At 42.6% G+C, this 18,387-nt stretch overlaps 1 protein-coding gene across 1 annotated transcript in view; it reads left to right on the top strand.

Moving 5' to 3' along the window:
• The window catches only part of col1a1b (collagen, type I, alpha 1b), a 28,899-nt gene extending 10,681 nt beyond the window's left edge, over positions 1 to 18,218 (top strand). Inside the window, exons 17-51 of the mRNA XM_036551732.1 lie at positions 331 to 429; positions 527 to 571; positions 678 to 776; positions 1,479 to 1,532; positions 1,918 to 2,025; positions 2,266 to 2,319; positions 2,708 to 2,806; positions 3,083 to 3,136; positions 3,630 to 3,728; positions 4,303 to 4,356; positions 4,609 to 4,662; positions 5,095 to 5,148; positions 5,277 to 5,330; positions 6,211 to 6,255; positions 6,367 to 6,465; positions 7,024 to 7,131; positions 7,519 to 7,626; positions 7,843 to 7,896; positions 8,201 to 8,254; positions 8,668 to 8,775; positions 9,607 to 9,660; positions 10,373 to 10,426; positions 10,580 to 10,741; positions 11,134 to 11,241; positions 12,771 to 12,878; positions 13,256 to 13,309; positions 13,444 to 13,551; positions 13,957 to 14,010; positions 14,129 to 14,236; positions 14,952 to 15,005; positions 15,194 to 15,301; positions 15,406 to 15,688; positions 15,811 to 16,001; positions 16,281 to 16,523; positions 16,806 to 18,218. Of these exons, the coding sequence (XP_036407625.1) occupies positions 331 to 429; positions 527 to 571; positions 678 to 776; positions 1,479 to 1,532; positions 1,918 to 2,025; positions 2,266 to 2,319; positions 2,708 to 2,806; positions 3,083 to 3,136; positions 3,630 to 3,728; positions 4,303 to 4,356; positions 4,609 to 4,662; positions 5,095 to 5,148; positions 5,277 to 5,330; positions 6,211 to 6,255; positions 6,367 to 6,465; positions 7,024 to 7,131; positions 7,519 to 7,626; positions 7,843 to 7,896; positions 8,201 to 8,254; positions 8,668 to 8,775; positions 9,607 to 9,660; positions 10,373 to 10,426; positions 10,580 to 10,741; positions 11,134 to 11,241; positions 12,771 to 12,878; positions 13,256 to 13,309; positions 13,444 to 13,551; positions 13,957 to 14,010; positions 14,129 to 14,236; positions 14,952 to 15,005; positions 15,194 to 15,301; positions 15,406 to 15,688; positions 15,811 to 16,001; positions 16,281 to 16,523; positions 16,806 to 16,952 (3,339 nt within the window). The 3' untranslated portion in view covers positions 16,953 to 18,218. The remainder of the gene's footprint in view (positions 1 to 330; positions 430 to 526; positions 572 to 677; positions 777 to 1,478; positions 1,533 to 1,917; positions 2,026 to 2,265; positions 2,320 to 2,707; positions 2,807 to 3,082; positions 3,137 to 3,629; positions 3,729 to 4,302; positions 4,357 to 4,608; positions 4,663 to 5,094; positions 5,149 to 5,276; positions 5,331 to 6,210; positions 6,256 to 6,366; positions 6,466 to 7,023; positions 7,132 to 7,518; positions 7,627 to 7,842; positions 7,897 to 8,200; positions 8,255 to 8,667; positions 8,776 to 9,606; positions 9,661 to 10,372; positions 10,427 to 10,579; positions 10,742 to 11,133; positions 11,242 to 12,770; positions 12,879 to 13,255; positions 13,310 to 13,443; positions 13,552 to 13,956; positions 14,011 to 14,128; positions 14,237 to 14,951; positions 15,006 to 15,193; positions 15,302 to 15,405; positions 15,689 to 15,810; positions 16,002 to 16,280; positions 16,524 to 16,805) is intronic.
• The last annotated feature ends 169 nt before the right edge of the window (positions 18,219 to 18,387 follow it).

Below are 18,387 nucleotides of genomic sequence, written 5' to 3'. Positions count from 1 at the left end.
TGCTGTTGTTGTGTAGATGTCTGATTTGACTTATGTAATGGACAATCCAGCTTTTTTATTAAAAACTGATTAAATTCATTCAATTTTAAGGACTGTGTAATCTGATTATGCCTCTCATGGGCATCAGTAATCAAATGCCAGCTCTTATACCTTTAGAGGAATGACAATGGCACTGCTAATGCTGTGATCTCTATGCCAAAAATTTGGCTAAAAAGAGAAGCTTAGGGACATTGCTCACCTGTGACCTTACTAAGGTCACATAGGGTAAAGTGGTTCATTTCATTTGGCCTGTGACCCTGACTGCAATGATCTGCCATTTACACCCCACAGGGAGAGACTGGTCCTGCTGGAGGCCGTGGATCAGAGGGACCCCAGGGTTCCCGTGGTGAGCCTGGCAACCCTGGACCTGCCGGCCCTGCTGGCGCTGCTGTGAGTGGATCTTTCAGACCAGCTGTAGAGCTACCATCATGCTTCACCTGAATCTGGATCACAGTGCTCACTTGCATCTTCTTTCATTCTCCGGCAGGGCAACCCGGGATCTGATGGTGCCCCTGGTGCCAAGGGTGCTCCTGTGAGTATGACCTTCTTCCATTTATATTGATTGATTTTGTTTTTTACATTTTTTGTCAGATTGGTGCTGCTGCTACAACACTTGTTTCTCCTGATGCCTTCTGTAGGGTGCTGCTGGTATTGCTGGTGCCCCTGGTTTCCCTGGATCCCGTGGTCCCGCTGGACCTCCAGGCCCTGGTGGCGCTCCTGGACCTAAGGGTAACAACGTGAGTACCCCCTCTTTTCTTCATCACAAAATTCCCCTCTTAAAAGGTAGATAGCAATTAACCCTTTCGCATGTCACTTATTTTATGCTACGTAGCGCGTGTGTTACATTACATGGTTCGCTATGTTTTCAGTAGCGTTAATAAGCTTCTCTTTGCTATGTTTTGCAACGTTAAATTGCTGTTTACTCAAAGCTAAAATTAGCTAGAATTTTTCCAATCTAGTGTTCTAATTGCACTGGTTTTACCGTTAATCACACTGGTGTGACCGTATGCGTGAAAGAGTTAATAATGACTCACAGGAGTGCCAAGGGTTTAATTTTCAGTGTGGTTGCAAGTGTCTATGAGAATTTCCAGTACAGACACCCAAGTTGCTTCACCAGGATCTAGTGAGGATCTAGATGGGTATAATGGCTCAGTGCCACTTTACTGTGCTAAATGTATCCTCAGTTTTTCATGATTGTATTTGTTATAGTTTTTTGCTATGGTAAGAGGCCCCAGACCAATTGTATAATAAAATCCTTAGGAACAGCCACAGTAGAGAGTGTTAAAGATAATTCAGCCATTCAATTTGCTGAAGTGAGGGTAATTTGAAATCAGTATTCTTGGTAGATAATGCATTCATTTTAGGCACAGTTAATTCTGTCAACAGTTGTTTCTAAATGCACATGCAAATCATAACCCTTTATGTTTTCTTCTCTACAGGGAGAGACCGGCGCCTCTGGACCCAAAGGAGAGCCAGGTGCCAAGGGAGAGCCTGTAAGTAGACATGCTGCATATGCCGGCTCCCAAACACCTAGCTGCACATGTGCTATGCCAGGCATAGCAGGTCAAATCATACTCTTTAATACACACATAAAGGTATTTGAGCTGTCTACACAATGTGAGTCATCACACGTTTTCAGTATGTTTATGTGGAATATTTCAATTACCCTGGAGGTGTAATTCAAGAGTACGCTTATAGGAGTATATGAACACATCAGTGGTGGTGTGCATATATTCATATTGAGTATTTGGTGGTGAAGAAAATGGTGAGACTCATTATAATTGACTTGATCACTATGATGTTTGATAGCAGTAATTATCCTCACTTTGTATTTGATCCTTTTTGGTTGGAGGTCTGACTGCTCCTCTCTTTACCCAGGGTCCTGTTGGTGTTCAAGGTGCCCCTGGCCCTGCTGGAGAGGAGGGCAAGAGAGGTGGTCGTGGTGAGCCTGGTCCTGCAGGTGCTCGTGGATCCCCTGGAGAGCGTGTATGTCCATCCTTCTCTCCACCTGCCTCTCTTTGTCCACAGTATCCCTCTCTCATTTTTTTACTTGTGTGAAATCTGCATGCTAAAACCTGGACTCAGGGCTTTTGTACAGACTTGTGTATAGTCTGTTTCAGATTGCTGAGACCTATGTTTGCCTCACAGGCCCTGATAATGTTCTCTATTTACACTAGCTCCTGTGAGTTAGAGCCTGTAATAAGATGTGTTTGTTTCTGCATATAGGGTGCCCCTGGTAACCGTGGATTCCCTGGTGCTGATGGAGCCGCTGGCCCCAAGGTGAATGGATGGGCTCTTGCCTCTTACTCCCTCTAGAGCAACAGACATTTTCTAGAGGGGGAAGAGAGAGCATAGGCATGCAGAATGGGCCATTATACACAATATACACTCATGAATATTCTAACACACTCCAGTCTTTCAAGTTGTATCTCAGTAACAAAATAGTAGTATAATAGTGTGTATAGTAGTGAGTATAATAAGTCAGATTGCAGGTTGTGTCAACTGAATTTAATTAATTTCACATATAAGCAATTGCTTTACTGTGCAGCCAGGACACATGCAGTTCTATGGAGGGAAGGGATTCTGTCCCAGGTCCTGAACTGCAACGAACAGCTTTAGGCAGTGAGCGAGAACTCACCTGTCTCTCCCTGTGTTTCACACACCACAGGGTGCCCCAGGCGAGCGTGGTCCTACCGGACCTGCTGGACCCCAGGGTGCCACGGGTGAGGCTGGCCGCCCCGGTGAGCCCGGCAATCCTGGATCCAAGGTAAGGAGCACCTGTCCTCTGTGCAGGAGCAGATATTGTACACCAGTTCATTTATTTGTATTGAGTGAAAATGAGACATATCAAGGTGATCTTCTACCTTTCACCTGTGCACTTCATCTAGGCTGTAGAATTTTGGAAATCTAGACAGTTCAGCTTGAGGCAGCCAGATCTTAAAATGCCACGGCCTGCATCCGCTGGGATGTGGACTGCGATGAGGCCTGTCTTTTAGCATTATTGCATGCAACACGACCCTTCTGTCTCTCCCTTTCTCTCCAGGGTATGACTGGTAGCCCTGGCAGCCCTGGTCCTGATGGCAAGGCCGGCCCCGCTGTGAGTACAGAACTCCACCTCCCGCACCTCAGTTTCAACTCATAGTTTTAATGTGACTTCAAGTGCAAAACGCTGTCTGAACAACATGGAATAAGAGGCTAGAGTGGTATATGAATGTGCAACCTGATATTTTGAGCTGCCAGCTAACACACAACCTTGACTTCAATTACTGTCTGTTTATTACAGGGAGTTTTTATAAATGGGTATTTAAAAGACTGTCTGTACAGAAGTACTTTATTCGAGTACTTCTGTTAACAATATGTTGATGTTTTAACTGTTAATAAATTACTGTCCTACTTAAGGGGGGTTTGACCCAGATGCTCAGTGCTGTATACTTGCACTATTAACATTAAGGGATTTTTAGCATTGGTCTTGATGTCCGTTGGCAAAAACAGGATTAATTTAAACAAAAAGTGTTTAATTAAAAATACTCCAGTGTTATGCTGACTGTGTGGGTAATGTCACATTAGAAAATTACTTAAATACTTGACAGGGTGCACCTGGACAAGATGGCCGTCCTGGACCCCCAGGTTCCACTGGATCCAGGGGTCAGCCCGGAGTCATGGGATTCCCTGGACCCAAGGGAGCTGCTGTGAGTATTACCTCTCTATTTGAGAGCTGTAGGTCACTTGGTTTTTCTGTATTATGATGTAGGAAGACAAAGATGGGCAGCACATGTTTTTTGGAAGCACCAGAAAAAAATCAGCCCTGAATGCCATATTCTTTCATGCATAGTGTGAAGGTTCAATTTAGCACTGATCCAAATTCAGCTCCAAACAATTTGCTCAATACAGTATCACGCTACTCATAATGTCTGTAAGTAAGTCCATATGAAGTTATGTGGCAAGTTACACATAAATATGACGATTTTTATAACAATCCGTCATGGAGCCTCCTTACAAGGAGTCTATTGCATTTGTGTGTATGAACTTCTTTATAAATTACAGTGCTGTAGTGACACTGAGCCCTAGTGGCCACCTATCACTTGAAGTCACTTGAAGGGTTGGCAGTGAAGTAAAGGCTTGCACAAGACACTGAGCATCGTAATGCAGTCCCAGTGGGTGATTTCCCACTGATTCAGACAGAAGGCTGTGTGAATGTACAAATAAATTGGCACCATGCAGTAAAGTGTATAATTTAATGATGAACTCTCCTCTCTCACTCAGGGTGAGGCAGGCAAGCCCGGTGAGAGAGGCGCTGTGGGACCTGTTGGTCCTGTTGTAAGTACCACCACATTGCCATCCTGGTTGAAGAAGAACACTTCTCACACTTCCACACACACTCTTCTTCAATAAGCTTAAAATCAAACCTAAACACTGCACTTTGTCATACATGCAATTGACTACATTAGAATATGCATGCACAAAAAGACAGTAGCTTTTGCAGGGAAGCTGGGAAGTTGATTTGAGTAACCTTTCATTTATACAGAATATCATATTATTTCAAATTTATTAATCTTTCCTTCTCTCCAGGGTGCCCCTGGCAAGGATGGTGATGCTGGTGCTCCTGGTGCCCCTGGTCCTGCTGTAAGTACCCTAATGTTTGTCAGTATGGCTGCATCCATTGACACTTTTAATCACACTGGTTCACACATCCAGCACTGCATCCTGTTGGTGGTCACTGCTACCCATTGTTTTGTTACACCTCAATGGTGTCACATAAGCCTCAGAATCACATTCCTGTGTCCTTGTCTGTGCCGGCTGCATATGAGTTTTTTAGATGCTGCAGCACCAAATTACCTCTTATGCTCTCGGATTTAAACAGTCATGAAATCCAGCTTTTACAGCAGGATGACGGTCTTAATCTAAAGGTAGTGCACAGCTTGCTTAATTATGTTTAAGTCTTTTGATGGTGGCTCTCCCTATCCGACACCCAAATATATCAACTGTCACACCTAATGATAGAGCACATGATTTTTTTACTTGACCATAGCGACTTTCTTTTCCCTTACCCCTTAGGGACCTGCTGGAGAGCGAGGTGAACAGGGACCTGCTGGTCCTGCTGGATTCCAGGTTGGTTTTCCATCACAAACCTGTGAAATTTTGTTTATTCCGTTTTTATTGTTCATTTTCAACTGTTTTTTTTTTTCATGGTTTTGGCCACAAATCTTAATCATTCCCCAACTGCACTTATTCCACAGGGTCTGCCTGGACCCCAAGGTGCAACTGGTGAGGCTGGCAAGCCTGGTGATCAGGTAAGCTCAATAGTGTCCTGCGTCAGTACAGTAAGCTCTTAACACCTGCAAAGCCATTTCTTAACATTTTATTTCTCTATGGATTTTTGCCACTAATTGGGAACTTGCTAATGGCATTACTGGATTTAGAGGCACTGAGGAGCAATCCCTCTCCAACTTGCACGCCTGTGGGTATAAATATAGAAGTTGCTATCAGAGCAACACGTTGAAGACAATATTCAGAGGTTTTTTTTATTCTAATCTTTATAAAGAAGATTTTACAGGTCTTTTATTTGGGTGGTTTCTACAGTGGAGGTGTCACATTATTTAACTCTTTCTCTGCTACCCTTGATTTTTGGGTGGTTTTAGTTCATGTGCCTAACAATGAAGTAACCTCTGAGATAATCTGTTCTATTTCTATGATTAATCATAATACGATATCAATGAATAATTTGGCAGTGTACCTACTATTATATTGACAACATTATGTAGTAAATGTATCAGGACGTGCATAGCAATGCAATGCATTGTAAATATAACAACAATTATTTGTCAATTAAATACTTTCCTTTCCAGACAATTGAAATAATGTAAAACACCAATGAATTTCAATGATGCTATTGTTAAAAGACAATACGGCTTCTGCAATAGATGTTTTCAAACTGCATTTTGAATTAGGTTAGCACAGGGGATATTATGGTTGATGATGATAATCCGATGAGCAACAGTGGACTATTACTTAAAAGTTACTGTAACATAGCACTGTAGCATCACTTAAGACTACCACTGCTGCAGCTGCATTGTGTAGACTGGCTTTCTTTAGTCATCTAACTCAGTTAGGTGGCCCCTAATCATCATCGTTAACCTTTTCTAATGATTCTCTGCCCTCTCATCTTTGCAGGGTGCTCCTGGCGAGAGTGGAGCCCCCGGGCCTTCTGGATCCAGAGTAAGTATTACAGAATTAGCTAAATCCCAAATGTTGAGAAGCATACGCATGTCAGGAGGCATGCCCCCCTACCACCATGCTAACTATACATCTCTCCCTTTCCTAATTCAGGGTGACAGAGGTTTCCCCGGAGAGCGTGGTGCTCCCGGCCCAGTTGGCCCAGCTGGTCCCCGTGGCTCTCCTGGTCCATCTGGTAATGATGGTGCAAAGGTGAGGACAAGCACACTCCTAAAGCTTGGTGCCAACTCATGGTGATGTTGTGGTGCAAGCACTGGGTTTGCGAGCACTTTTTTGACACAGACTAACAATATAATGTGGAAAGGAATGGCTGATGGGAATATCCCATGGTGTCCACGGGCTAGGCCTCTGCTTAGCTTTTGTAAAAGCCAAGTTGCTTATGTACTCCATGAGCCAACTGCTTCACTTGACAGCAGGATCTGATCCTCTGGTCTTGTCTGATGGACAGGTCAATGAATTAATTTGTTTGCAAACTGAATAAGTTACAATTTACTGGATAATCTTAACTAATTTGAGAGTTCTTGCCAATGATCTGAACCTGCAGATCTTACAAATCAAAAGGAGCACATACACTCAAATAGGAATGTGATGCATAATGATCTAACAATCTATGCTTACTAACAATGATGTAGACTTTGAGGTTTAACGTAGGTTTGATATTAGGTCATTACTAGCTGCCTTATAGATGTCTGCAACAGTGGCCTTTTGCTGATTATCTACTGATCACACCCCCTTGTCTCTCTCCTCCAGGGTGAGCCTGGCGCTGCCGGTGCCCCTGGTGGTCAGGGTGCCCCTGGTCTCCAGGGAATGCCCGGTGAGCGTGGTGCCGCTGGTCTGCCAGGTGCCAAAGGTGAAAGAGTAAGTTCCAGTGACCATCTTCAGAATCATACACAATATTCTATATAGCACTATAAACCCTAACTTATGGCATTCATAGTGCATACATGATTTCCATGGGCCAAGTTTCTTGTTTTTAGTTAGTATGAGGCAGCTTAAATGATACTGTATTTATTTTAATGATTATTTGGTGCATTTATAGCTATCTGCTTGTGTGATGCAGGTACTCAGTGATCCCACTAACCCACGTGGTTAATATAAGAGGATGGAGCAGAGAAAAGCTGTATTGAAGCAGAGCTGATTACCAGACATAGTTTTAGTAGATGGGGAGCATTTACCTTGCCCTATGCAACACCCTGCATTGAGTCTTCTCTCTCAATTCTTATCTCTCTTCTTTCCACTGTTTAGGGTGATGCTGGTCCCAAAGGTTCTGATGGTGCCCCAGGCAAGGATGGCATCCGTGGTATGACTGGTCCCATCGGTCTTCCTGGCCCACCTGGTGCTTCTGGTGAGAAGGTAAGTTCCAAATAAGACATTTATTCTGTCTTGACTGTTACACTAAGATATATTATAGCAAATCATATTTGAGACAGACAACTTAATTTGTTTTCTCAGGATGCTAGTGTACTAAAGGTTTGCATGTATTCTATGATGATACATTCATTTACCTGGACTTTGGAAACAGCATCTCCATGGAAGACCTGATCATCTCTTCCCTTCTTTTGTATCCAGGGAGAGGGTGGTCCCGTTGGCCCTGCTGGTCCCACTGGTGGTCGTGGTGCTCCTGTGAGTAATTTTGTCTCAGCACAGCATACATCTCTAGTGTCAGTGTCCACAAAATGTGACGCTTTCCATTTTGACTAATGGGACTGTGTAGGAACAAATATCTGAAGATTCATTTTTTTATCAGTAGTATCAGTAGTAGTTTTTTCACTAGTGGGGTATGTATGGTATCAGAATACACTAAAACAAGACTTAACTTTAATAATTAGTGCATGGAACTGTAATGTTCAATAAAAGGCACTTCATTTAAAGGGTCAGTGATTATGAACTCTTGACCTTTGACCTTCCCCCTTCCCTCCACTCCCAGGGTGAACGTGGTGAGAGTGGTGCTCCTGGACCTGCCGGGTTTGCTGGACCTCCTGTAAGTACAGCAGCGCTCTCCCAGTCAGATTCACTGGACAATCTCTGAATGGTGTTGAAAGGAATATAACAGGCTGAAACAAGTTATGTAGGTTTTGTATGTTTGGGCAAATGCTGAATGGAAAAGATCTGTGTAAGGCAGTACACCTCTAATATAGCACTGAATACAGTTCTCATTTTGAATCTCTCTGAATGATGGCCATTAGTTTGACCAAATATGTATACAGATGCTTTGCAAGAGGAGTTCTTGAATTTGACTGAGAAAAATAAAATTATCAGTATCCTATTAAAATCTCATGTATTCCCCCCTCTAATCAAGTTTCCTTTGCTTATGTTTGAATGTAGATACTCAGTGTTGAAAAATCCAGTGAACACTGACTGACACTGATCACTTCTTCTCTGTCTCTCCTACAGGGTGCTGATGGCCAGCCTGGTGCTAAGGGAGAGACTGGTGACAGTGGTCCAAAGGGTGATGCTGGTGCCCCTGGTCCTGCTGGACCTGCTGGTGCTCCTGGACCTCAGGTACTTCTGGACTCATACCCCTCTCTTCTCCCCAGCTACCAAAAGCACTGAGAACTTTCCTCCCAAGGTCATGTTACTATTACAGTACCAGTCAAAGGTTTGGACACATCTGATTAAGATAATGGGAAACGTACATTCAAGGAATTTGAATCTAAAGACTTAAATGCTTGAAATTTGTTTCGTAGACAAATATAAATTATGAAGTTGATGCTTATACATGAATTTATTTCCAAACAAAATCTTAAAACAAAAAATAATTTTGGCTATTTTGAAGAATCTAAAATATAGGACAGTTTTGATTTGTTTTCAAAACGTTTTGCTAACTGCATAATTCCATTTATATTATTTCATAGTTGTGAGGGATTTACTATTATTCTAAAATTTGTAAAATAGTGAAAAATAAATAAGAAAAGTGTGTCCAAGCTTTTGATTGGTATTCTGCATGTTCCCATTCTGATGTTTATGTTAAATTTGACAGCATTTTTTAACTACTTGGCCAAACCAGTACTGAGAGCAGTGTATCCATGGCCAACTCTACCGTTCCTGCAGTCCTGTAATAACTGCACATTGACTCTTAATTGCAAAAGGTGACCAACTCCTTTTGCTGTTCAGTGTGTGTAGCAGCTTTCATAGACTGCTGTGTGAATCTTGGCGTGAAGAGTCTTCATGACCATGCAGCTGTCGTAATGGAATGGCCTACTGCCACTGAGCAGCAAAAACATGTCTTAGATGACACAGTGGGAGGTTCTCTCTTGCAATATCAACAGGTGTCTACATGGATAAACTTGTCTGCAGACATGCTGGCTGATGCACTAATGCCTGTCTTTACAGGGTCCTGCTGGTGCCACTGGACCCAAAGGAGCCCGTGGTGCTGCTGGTCCTCCTGTGAGTATCTGTCCTTTTCTCTACCATATCTTAGATCCTTTATGATCTCAATCAACTGATGAAGTAAACTGAATGATATCATAAAGTCTGAAATAAGGAGAAACAAGATCACAGCATTTGCATATGTGGAGGAATGAATCACTAGATCTTCAATGGTTTTGTCATTTAATCATTGTGATAACTGACATCAGTGTCTATTAGGGCTGTATTGATTAATGTTTGTAATTTGATAGATCAAATTTTGGGAAACTAATGAAATTAATCAGATAAAAATCTTATTTAATAATGTAATCACTGTCAGATAAATTGTGTATTTAGAATAGTTTTATACATATTGAATTAAATATTAAAAAATATTTTTAAAAATATTAAAATATTTATATTTTTAAATATATTTCATTTAAAAATGTATTTTATTTTATTTTATTTTTATTTGAAATATATTTTTTTAATATAAAATATATATTAAATATTTAAAAAATATTAAAAAACTAATTACATTGCTCGTGAATTCTAAATTAAAATTGTCTAGTTATCTGAATGCTCTGCAACAATCTCATTTTAATAGAGCTGATAAAACTTTGTAGGAAGCTAGGACATATTAGAAAGTCTAAATGGTTTCTGGTCATTGTTTAGTTAAAAATTAAGAATTGCTTAGGGAAGTATAACCTGTGGGGTATGAACTAAACAGTATGTTTTCTGGTTTATATAGGGTGCTACTGGTTTCCCTGGTGCTGCTGGTAGAGTTGGACCTCCTGGCCCTTCTGTAAGTACTTTCAACCACCTCTGCATACCCGTGTACACCAGGGCCCCGTTGAATACAATGAGCACCTCAACGTTGTTTCCCACTGTTGTAATGGCAAAATATATTTAGAAATCTTACCATCCTTACCTTATCTTAATCTTCTCCCTCTCTCAGGGTAATGCCGGTCCCCCTGGCCCCACTGGACCTGCTGGAAAAGAAGGACCAAGGGGTAACCGTGGTGAGACTGGCCCTGCTGGCCGCCCTGGTGAGCCTGGCGCTGCTGGACCTTCCGGACCCGCAGGCGAGAAGGGAGCTGCTGGTGCTGATGGCCCTGCTGTACGTCTTATTTCATGCATTACAGAGGATGCTGCACCTGCCTCAGATCCCTGGGGACATGATGCAGTCTGATCGAGCTCAGAAAGAGTCTATTTTCATATGTGGATGTAGATCCTGTGTTTTTGCAGTTAGACAGTAATTGGTGTGAGCAAAGGCAAAATTATGCCTATCCCTGTGGATGGCATGGACACAGAAGAGTCCAGTAGGTCTACCAAGTACAGAATACAGGAAATCAATCAGTTCCACGTGGTCCTGAAAGTGTGTGCCAACCCATATAATTCATAATGCTTCAAATACAATGGCTGCACTATGTATGATCTGCATACTGCATGACTGCAGTGTGGTCGTAAGCTGTGGACATTGTGATGACCTGGGTCTCTTTTCTCCTACAGGGTGCTCCTGGTCTCCCTGGACCTCAGGGTATTGCTGGACAGCGTGGTATTGTGGGTCTGCCCGGACAGAGAGGCGAGCGTGGTTTCCCTGGTCTCCCTGGCCCATCTGTGAGTAATCTCCTTAGTGCAACAACAGAACCATTCTTGGGCTGCAGCTTCAGTTCCACATATCAGTGATAGAGTGAACAGCTCCAGATCATTATGAAGATGTTAAAACTAAAAACATGGTCGTCAAGTTTTTACAGAATACATGTATGATGTCTCCAATTGGATCAGTCTTAGATTCTCAAGAAAACAAACCAACACCTGGTGCTAGCAAATATACTGTGCACTATGGAGTTTAAACAGTATGTTTGTGTGAGCTTTTTGTAATACTACATTGTATGCTTTTCTGATTGTCAGTGCAGCTCAGAAAGCTTAAAAAATGCAGGTTGATCACCTCCAGAATCTAGATCTCTGTGATGTCACCTGTGGCCAGCACCTCTGCCTAATCATTAAGAATGTATCAGATCCAAGATGGCTACCCAGCTGAGTGATATCAAGGCATTAACCTGTTCCTCCATATCAGTGGAGCCCCAGCAAAAAACTGAACATGGAGTCTGATCATGATTCATTGTACATCAGGTAGCTACAGGCACAGGCATGTAGAACTTGAGAGATTCAGCCTCTGAAAATGAGGAGACTGAGAGAAGTTTCACACCTCACTATCATCATCAAAAAACAGACTGATGTGCTCGCAGTGGGGCCTAGTCACCAGATCTGTGGAGGCTTGGCCATATGTGCTCCACAAGGATCACCTGAACAGAGGATTGATGTGCAGGTTGTCTTAGCATTAAAAGCATCCATTAGAGGTAGATGATTCTTCCATTTTCACTTCCCACAATCACTGGCAACAGTCACTGGCAATTAAAGACAGTACCGATAGTGCTGACTGCATAAACGTGAAATTACAGTGATGACCTGCTGAATGGAAAACATTCCCCAGATGATTCACCAAGTAACAGTCCTCTTGTCTGAGTCTCTGAGTTTATTTATTGACACATGGTTTTATGGTATATGGAATTTTCTTTGGCAAGCTCACTAGCATTTTAATGATACAAATGACAAATATTCCAAACCCCAACAGAATAAGTCCCAGTTTATCAATTTATATTATTCCCCTTTATGCAACCCTAATTTGGAATCACTAGTTGTATGGTAGGCTGGTCTCACCTTGACAACCTCCGCACTCTCACAGGAGCACTGATGCGAGAAAAATGCAGTCCTCTGATACACTCAAATCCAGGCTGTTTTTCACACTGCAAGTAACATGGTGTACTACAGCAGAGTGGGTGCTAACTGGAGAATAGGTGCTACTCCACTGACATCTTCCAAGCAACCTGGTAAATCACAGGGTGCCTGAAAGCAGTGAAACAAGGAAACCCTGACTGACCTATCCACTGCTGTTCCTGGCAAGAGGAAGCCAGTTGTTTCTGCCATTGTGGATCCTAGCCGGAACAACGGTTGCTGAAACCGAGTCGTAGAAATAAACCCCATTTTATACACCAGATCTATGTAACTTTTTGTGCAAATTCTGTTTGAAGACTTTGTTTGGGTTATAAATCTTACTCCAACTTGTCACCTCTGTGTCTCTTCAGGGAGAGCCCGGAAAGCAGGGATCTTCTGGTCCCCTTGGTGAGCGGGGACCCCCTGGCCCCATGGGACCCCCTGGACCAGGTGGCGCCCCTGGTGAAGCTGGCCGTGAGGTGAGAAACTTCTTTATGAACTTGCATACATGAGATCCACAGCCTGTGGCATTTCACTAATCCACTGTGATACCAAGTCTGAAAGAAGGGTAAGGTCTCTCTTGAGACAGAGGTTCTCTGTTTTAATTGGGACCACCTGGATAAATAACAGATAAATAATAAATGAACATATAGAATGAACATATGCATGCATTTTAGTTTGTTAAACCCACAATGCACCTGGGTAGTCATATACAGGTGTTTATTCCGGAATCAAGTCTTGTTTTACATCAGGCGAATTGGAAGTCATTTTTCTGTCACTTGTCTTCCGTTAGGGTCCTCAGAAGTAGATAGCACTGTGTTTTTCAGTCTTGCACACTTGCCTCATCCTTTTTCAGGGTTCTCCTGGTCATGATGGTGCTCCTGGTCGCGATGGTCCTTCTGGCCCCAAGGTAAGCCATGTTCATTTGATACATGTTATTACACGTCCATTAATTTCAGTGACTGTAAAAATGAACAAACCTCTGTGTGACTTGCGCTGAAATTAAGCTCATTGTTCTTTCACGCTTTCTGTCCTGCCCTGTAGGGTGACCGTGGTGAGACTGGCGTCGCTGGAGCTCCCGGTGCCCCTGGTGCTCCTGGTGCCCCTGGTCCAGTTGGACCATCTGGCAAGAGTGGAGACCGTGGTGAGGCTGTAAGTGTCTGGGCCTAAGGTCACCTTCCATCTGGGAAGTTCATAGTCATTTTTCCTTGTGGAAATTCTAATAGTTTCTGACCACAGATCAAATTTGTGAATATTTTAGAGATGACTTTCAGTGATAGGCCTGTACAGGTCTTGAAGTGCATTAAATGTCTGAGCAGACTGATTAGGAACAATGTTAATTAACAGAGGTATATGGTCATATTCTGGGCTTACAGAACATGTTTTCAACAATAAAGTACATAAATATCTTGTCCATTAAATATGAAGCTTAATGAATCATTAAATGTACTAAATGTGGATTCCTGGCCAAATGTCTGATTGGTGTTTACTGCAGACACTGAATATATCTTGTTGATTGTTGTTTTCTCATTTTGTGTCCCTTTTCCTCTACTTTAGGGCCCAGCTGGTCCCGCTGGCCCTGCTGGTCCTGCTGGTGCTCGCGGTGCTGCTGTATGTCCAACTTCTTGTTCGCTTAATATATGAAATACAGCATTTTGCATTTTGCCTTATTAAAACCTACGTGGAAAGTAAACCCATGTGCTACGTGACACTTTCCCTTTCTCTTTAGGGTCCAGCTGGTCCCCGTGGTGACAAGGGTGAGGCTGGAGAGACTGGTGATAGAGGCATGAAGGGACACAGAGGCTTCAGTGGTCTGCAGGGTCTGCCCGGACCTGCTGTGAGTTCAGACACCTGTGCAGACAGGCCTGTGCACTTAGACATACTCATACTCACACAGCCACAACTAAACACAAAACCAATACATCCTTCACCTTCACCATCTTTGACCCTTGCATCCTTACTCCCAATATTACCTTAAGGCACTGATTCTCAGTCCTGCTCCTGGGGCCCCCCTGCTCCGCACGTTTTCCATCTTTCCCTGCTCTACCTATCTGACTGAACTCATCATTGGCACTTTTGATTAGCTGAGCACACCTGATTTAATCAAGAGCATGTTAATCACACTAATTAGGTGTGTTTGGAGCAAGGATAGATAGAAGATATGCAGGGCAAGGGGGCTCCAGGAGTAGAATTGAGAAATGCTGCCTTAAGGGAAAAAGGTGTTGAATAGTTTGGTCATGGACCTTGCTTCAAGAATGGGTAACTTCCTAAAAGATGTCACATTTTACCAACCTTACCATGCTGACAGTCATGGGAACTGAATGACTGACAGATCAGAGCTGTGAAAGTCTCAAATTCAGCCTTGAAGCTTGCACACATTTCTATGAGAATATACAACCACTCAAGAAACATTTGAAGGGGATGATATCTGTTTTTCCATGCAATTAGTCATCTTTTCCCTCTCACAAAGAAACTTTCATGATAAATTTATCATATTTAAATTTCATTTTAAGACAGTCTGCAATAAGTTATTGAAATATTTCTGCTTATAGGGACCACCTGGAGAGCAAGGACCTGCTGGAGCTACTGGTTCAGCTGGACCTAGGGTAAGTATTAGAGATATAACCATCAATTTACATTTATTTTTTACTATTATTAAAATAGAAAGCTAGTGCATACAGTGGTAATTCAATTTAGCATGACCTTGTTAGCATCAGCATATGTCCCATCAGTAGACTATACATGGCATCAAATTGTTAACTCTAAACACACTTTGTTGTCTCTTCCTGTCTAGGGACCATCTGGTTCTGCTGGTGCTCCTGGCAAAGATGGCATAAACGGTCTTCCTGGCCCTGTTGGACCCCCTGGACCTCGTGGTCGCACTGGAGAAATGGGACCTGCTGTAAGTCAACCGCATTGACTCTTTACATTTTGATTTTGACATTACCCCAGTTACACAATTCCTTTGCTGTTCTCTTGATCTTCACACTCTTTCTCCTCTCCCAGGGTGCTCCTGGACTTCCCGGACCTCCTGGCCCCCCTGGTGCCCCTGGTAGCGGATTTGACATTGGCTTCATTGCCCAGCCTGCTCAGGAGAAGGCCCCTGATCCCCTCCGTGGCTACAGAGCCGATGATCCAAACATGATGCGTGACCGCGATATGGAGGTGGACACCACCCTGAAGTCCCTGAGCCAGAAGATTGAGAACATCCGCAGTCCCGAGGGCACCAAGAAGAACCCTGCCCGTGCTTGCCGTGACCTGAAGATGTGCCACCCAGAGTGGAAGAGCGGTGAGTTGATGTCCGAGGTGACATGGGCTACAGTCCTCACAGTGATTTGACCCAATTTAAATGGTGTTTTTGTATATATTTTAAGATGTGTCCTGATAGTTCTGTTCTACTCTCTTTGACAGGCGAGTACTGGATTGACCCCAACCAGGGTTCCATTCTGGATGCCATCAAGGTCTTCTGCAACATGGAGACTGGCCAGACCTGTGTCCACCCAAGGCAGACTGACATTCCCAAGAAGAACTGGTACACTAGCAAGAACATCAAGGAGAAGAAGCACGTCTGGTTTGGCGAATCAATGACTGAAGGCTTCCAGGTGAGATTAGAGAGAGCACCATTTGTTAGGACAGGGTATAAAAAGAGTCAACACATTAGACACAGAAATTTCCAAATGCATGTACAGGGATAGGGACAGTAAGAAAGGACAAGAAGAAACCACAAGTGCCATGTTTTATCTCTTCGCCAACCACATACTGTGCAATTACATTATTTTTTTAACATGTAGAAAAAACAAAATTTTTGTTTAATTTTTAAGTGCAGTCAGCATGTCGTTGGAGGCCAGATGCATTAACTGTCTTCTGCAACTCCCCCACAGTTCCAGTATGGCACTGAGGGCTCCGACCCTGATGATGTCAACATTCAGCTGACCTTCCTGCGCCTGATGGCCAATGAGGCCTCCCAGAACATCACATACCACTGCAAGAACAGCATTGCATACATGGACCAGCAGACCGGCAACCTCAAGAAGGCCCTGCTCCTGCAAGGCTCCAATGATATCGAGATCAGAGCTGAGGGCAACAGCCGCTTCACATACAGCGTCAGTGAGGACGGCTGCACGGTGAGTCTTTCTGTTTCTCCCTCTCACCGTCTCACAAATGTCACAAGTGTCACTCAATACCTGGGAGTCTCGAAAGTCAGACCTACGGAAGGCTACTGTAAATAGTCCTCATCTTGAATTGTGGTCTCAGTACCTTAGAGGGATATGTGCACCAAACGTGGATGGTGGGTGAAAATACAAGCATCAGTTATCTGCAGAGGAGAGAATACAGACGATTAGGGAATGTGTAAGCCGGGAAAAGATACTTACCATGCCTCATCTTTTCTCTCTCCCTTCCCACAGTCACACACGGGCGCATGGGGCAAGACTGTCATTGACTACAAGACAACAAAAACATCTCGTCTGCCCATTATTGACATCGCTCCTATGGACGTTGGTGCACCTAACCAGGAATTTGGCATTGAAGTTGGACCTGTGTGCTTCTTGTAAAAAAGAAATCTGGACTTGAAAATGTTTTTTTTCTAGCAGTCATCTTTCTAAAATCTTTTTCTATGCATTAAAAAATCAAAGTATCATTCGGCCACAATTGATCCACTTGCTTAAAACTACATTCCTGAGGACGGTGTTTGTGTGTTATGAATTAAAACAAACTTTGGGACCACTACTTTTGCTGACACCTCCACCAAGGACACTTAAAAAGAATCATTTGTTTCTCTGGCAACAAGAAAATAATATATACTTGTAAAGTGTAAAATCCCCCTGGAGTTAGAACAAGAAAAAAACAATGAGACACAGGTGACTTTTGCCTTTTTTACAACTGCGGAAGGACAATGAAAAAAAGAAATGCTATGTACCATTTTCTGGTGTTAAATAAATTTGAAAAACGACAGTGAAGTGTCTTGTTGTTCTAACCACAAGGAGAGCTATCACCGGAAATGTGTTGTTCTTAAAAGTCACATGAGGAATTTTCATTTTTAAATCTTATGGCTACCTCAGAAAATAAATCCATGTTACCCAGAGTGTTCATAAACACCAGGACAGGTTTTACACGACAGAAGTATGGTTGAAAAAGCAAGTAACAGCTCTAAAAGGTGCTATTTCTTCATGAGGTCCTGTCTGTGGTGTGCACTAAAATATACTTTTTAGTCATATATGATTGTCACTGATGCTTACAGGATCTTTGGTGCTACAACTTACAAAAATGTCTTGCTGTCAAAGGATAACAAATGTTTTTTTCTTTTTAAAGTGCTGGTTAACCACCCTAGATTAGAGGTTGGCTGAAAGATAATTACTGTAGATGTGATACATGCAATCTGTCTGGTGCAGATTAAGCAGGTGGATTTGTTTCGGTTTTAACTCATTTTTTTTTCACCACCCCCTGTTGTTCCACGTTTTTCCCCCCATTTTTTCATTTTTTATTTTGATTGTTTTAAATTCCCCTTTTGTTGTCATCTCATTGCTTGTGGCAATACACATCTTTCACCCTTTTGTTTGTTTGTTTTGTTTGTTTGTTTTCTTTCTAGCGAAGGGTTTTTTAAAATGAAAATGAAAAATAAAAAAGACTAAAAAAATCAGAGAAGCAGACACACTTTGGGGGTTAAAAACAAGAGGATCTGTACCTATTTTGTATATGTATAATAATTCGAGATGTTTTTAATTATTTTGGATGCTGAAATAAAGCATGTTAAGTGGTCTACCTGATGTTTGTGACATGTGATCTTGACTTTTTACCCCTGACTGCTCACTGGACGTAAATGAAGCACAACTTGCACCTGTTACAGATGTTGTCATGAAATAATGCAAGATTAAAGAGCATCTCTGAAATACTTGCTTATGGACTGCACAATGCTTTCCAGATAATATGTGTTTTGGATGTAACTCCAGGTTGTTATCATTTGAGCACTTCATCTGAGGTTCAGCAGGG

The sequence above is a fragment of the Megalops cyprinoides genome, chromosome 1 (genome assembly GCF_013368585.1).
Source record: "Megalops cyprinoides isolate fMegCyp1 chromosome 1, fMegCyp1.pri, whole genome shotgun sequence".
NCBI classification, from domain to species: domain Eukaryota; kingdom Metazoa; phylum Chordata; class Actinopteri; order Elopiformes; family Megalopidae; genus Megalops; species Megalops cyprinoides.
Note: the sequence above shows the minus strand (reverse complement) of the source record. Positions and strands in the feature narration are given on the sequence as shown.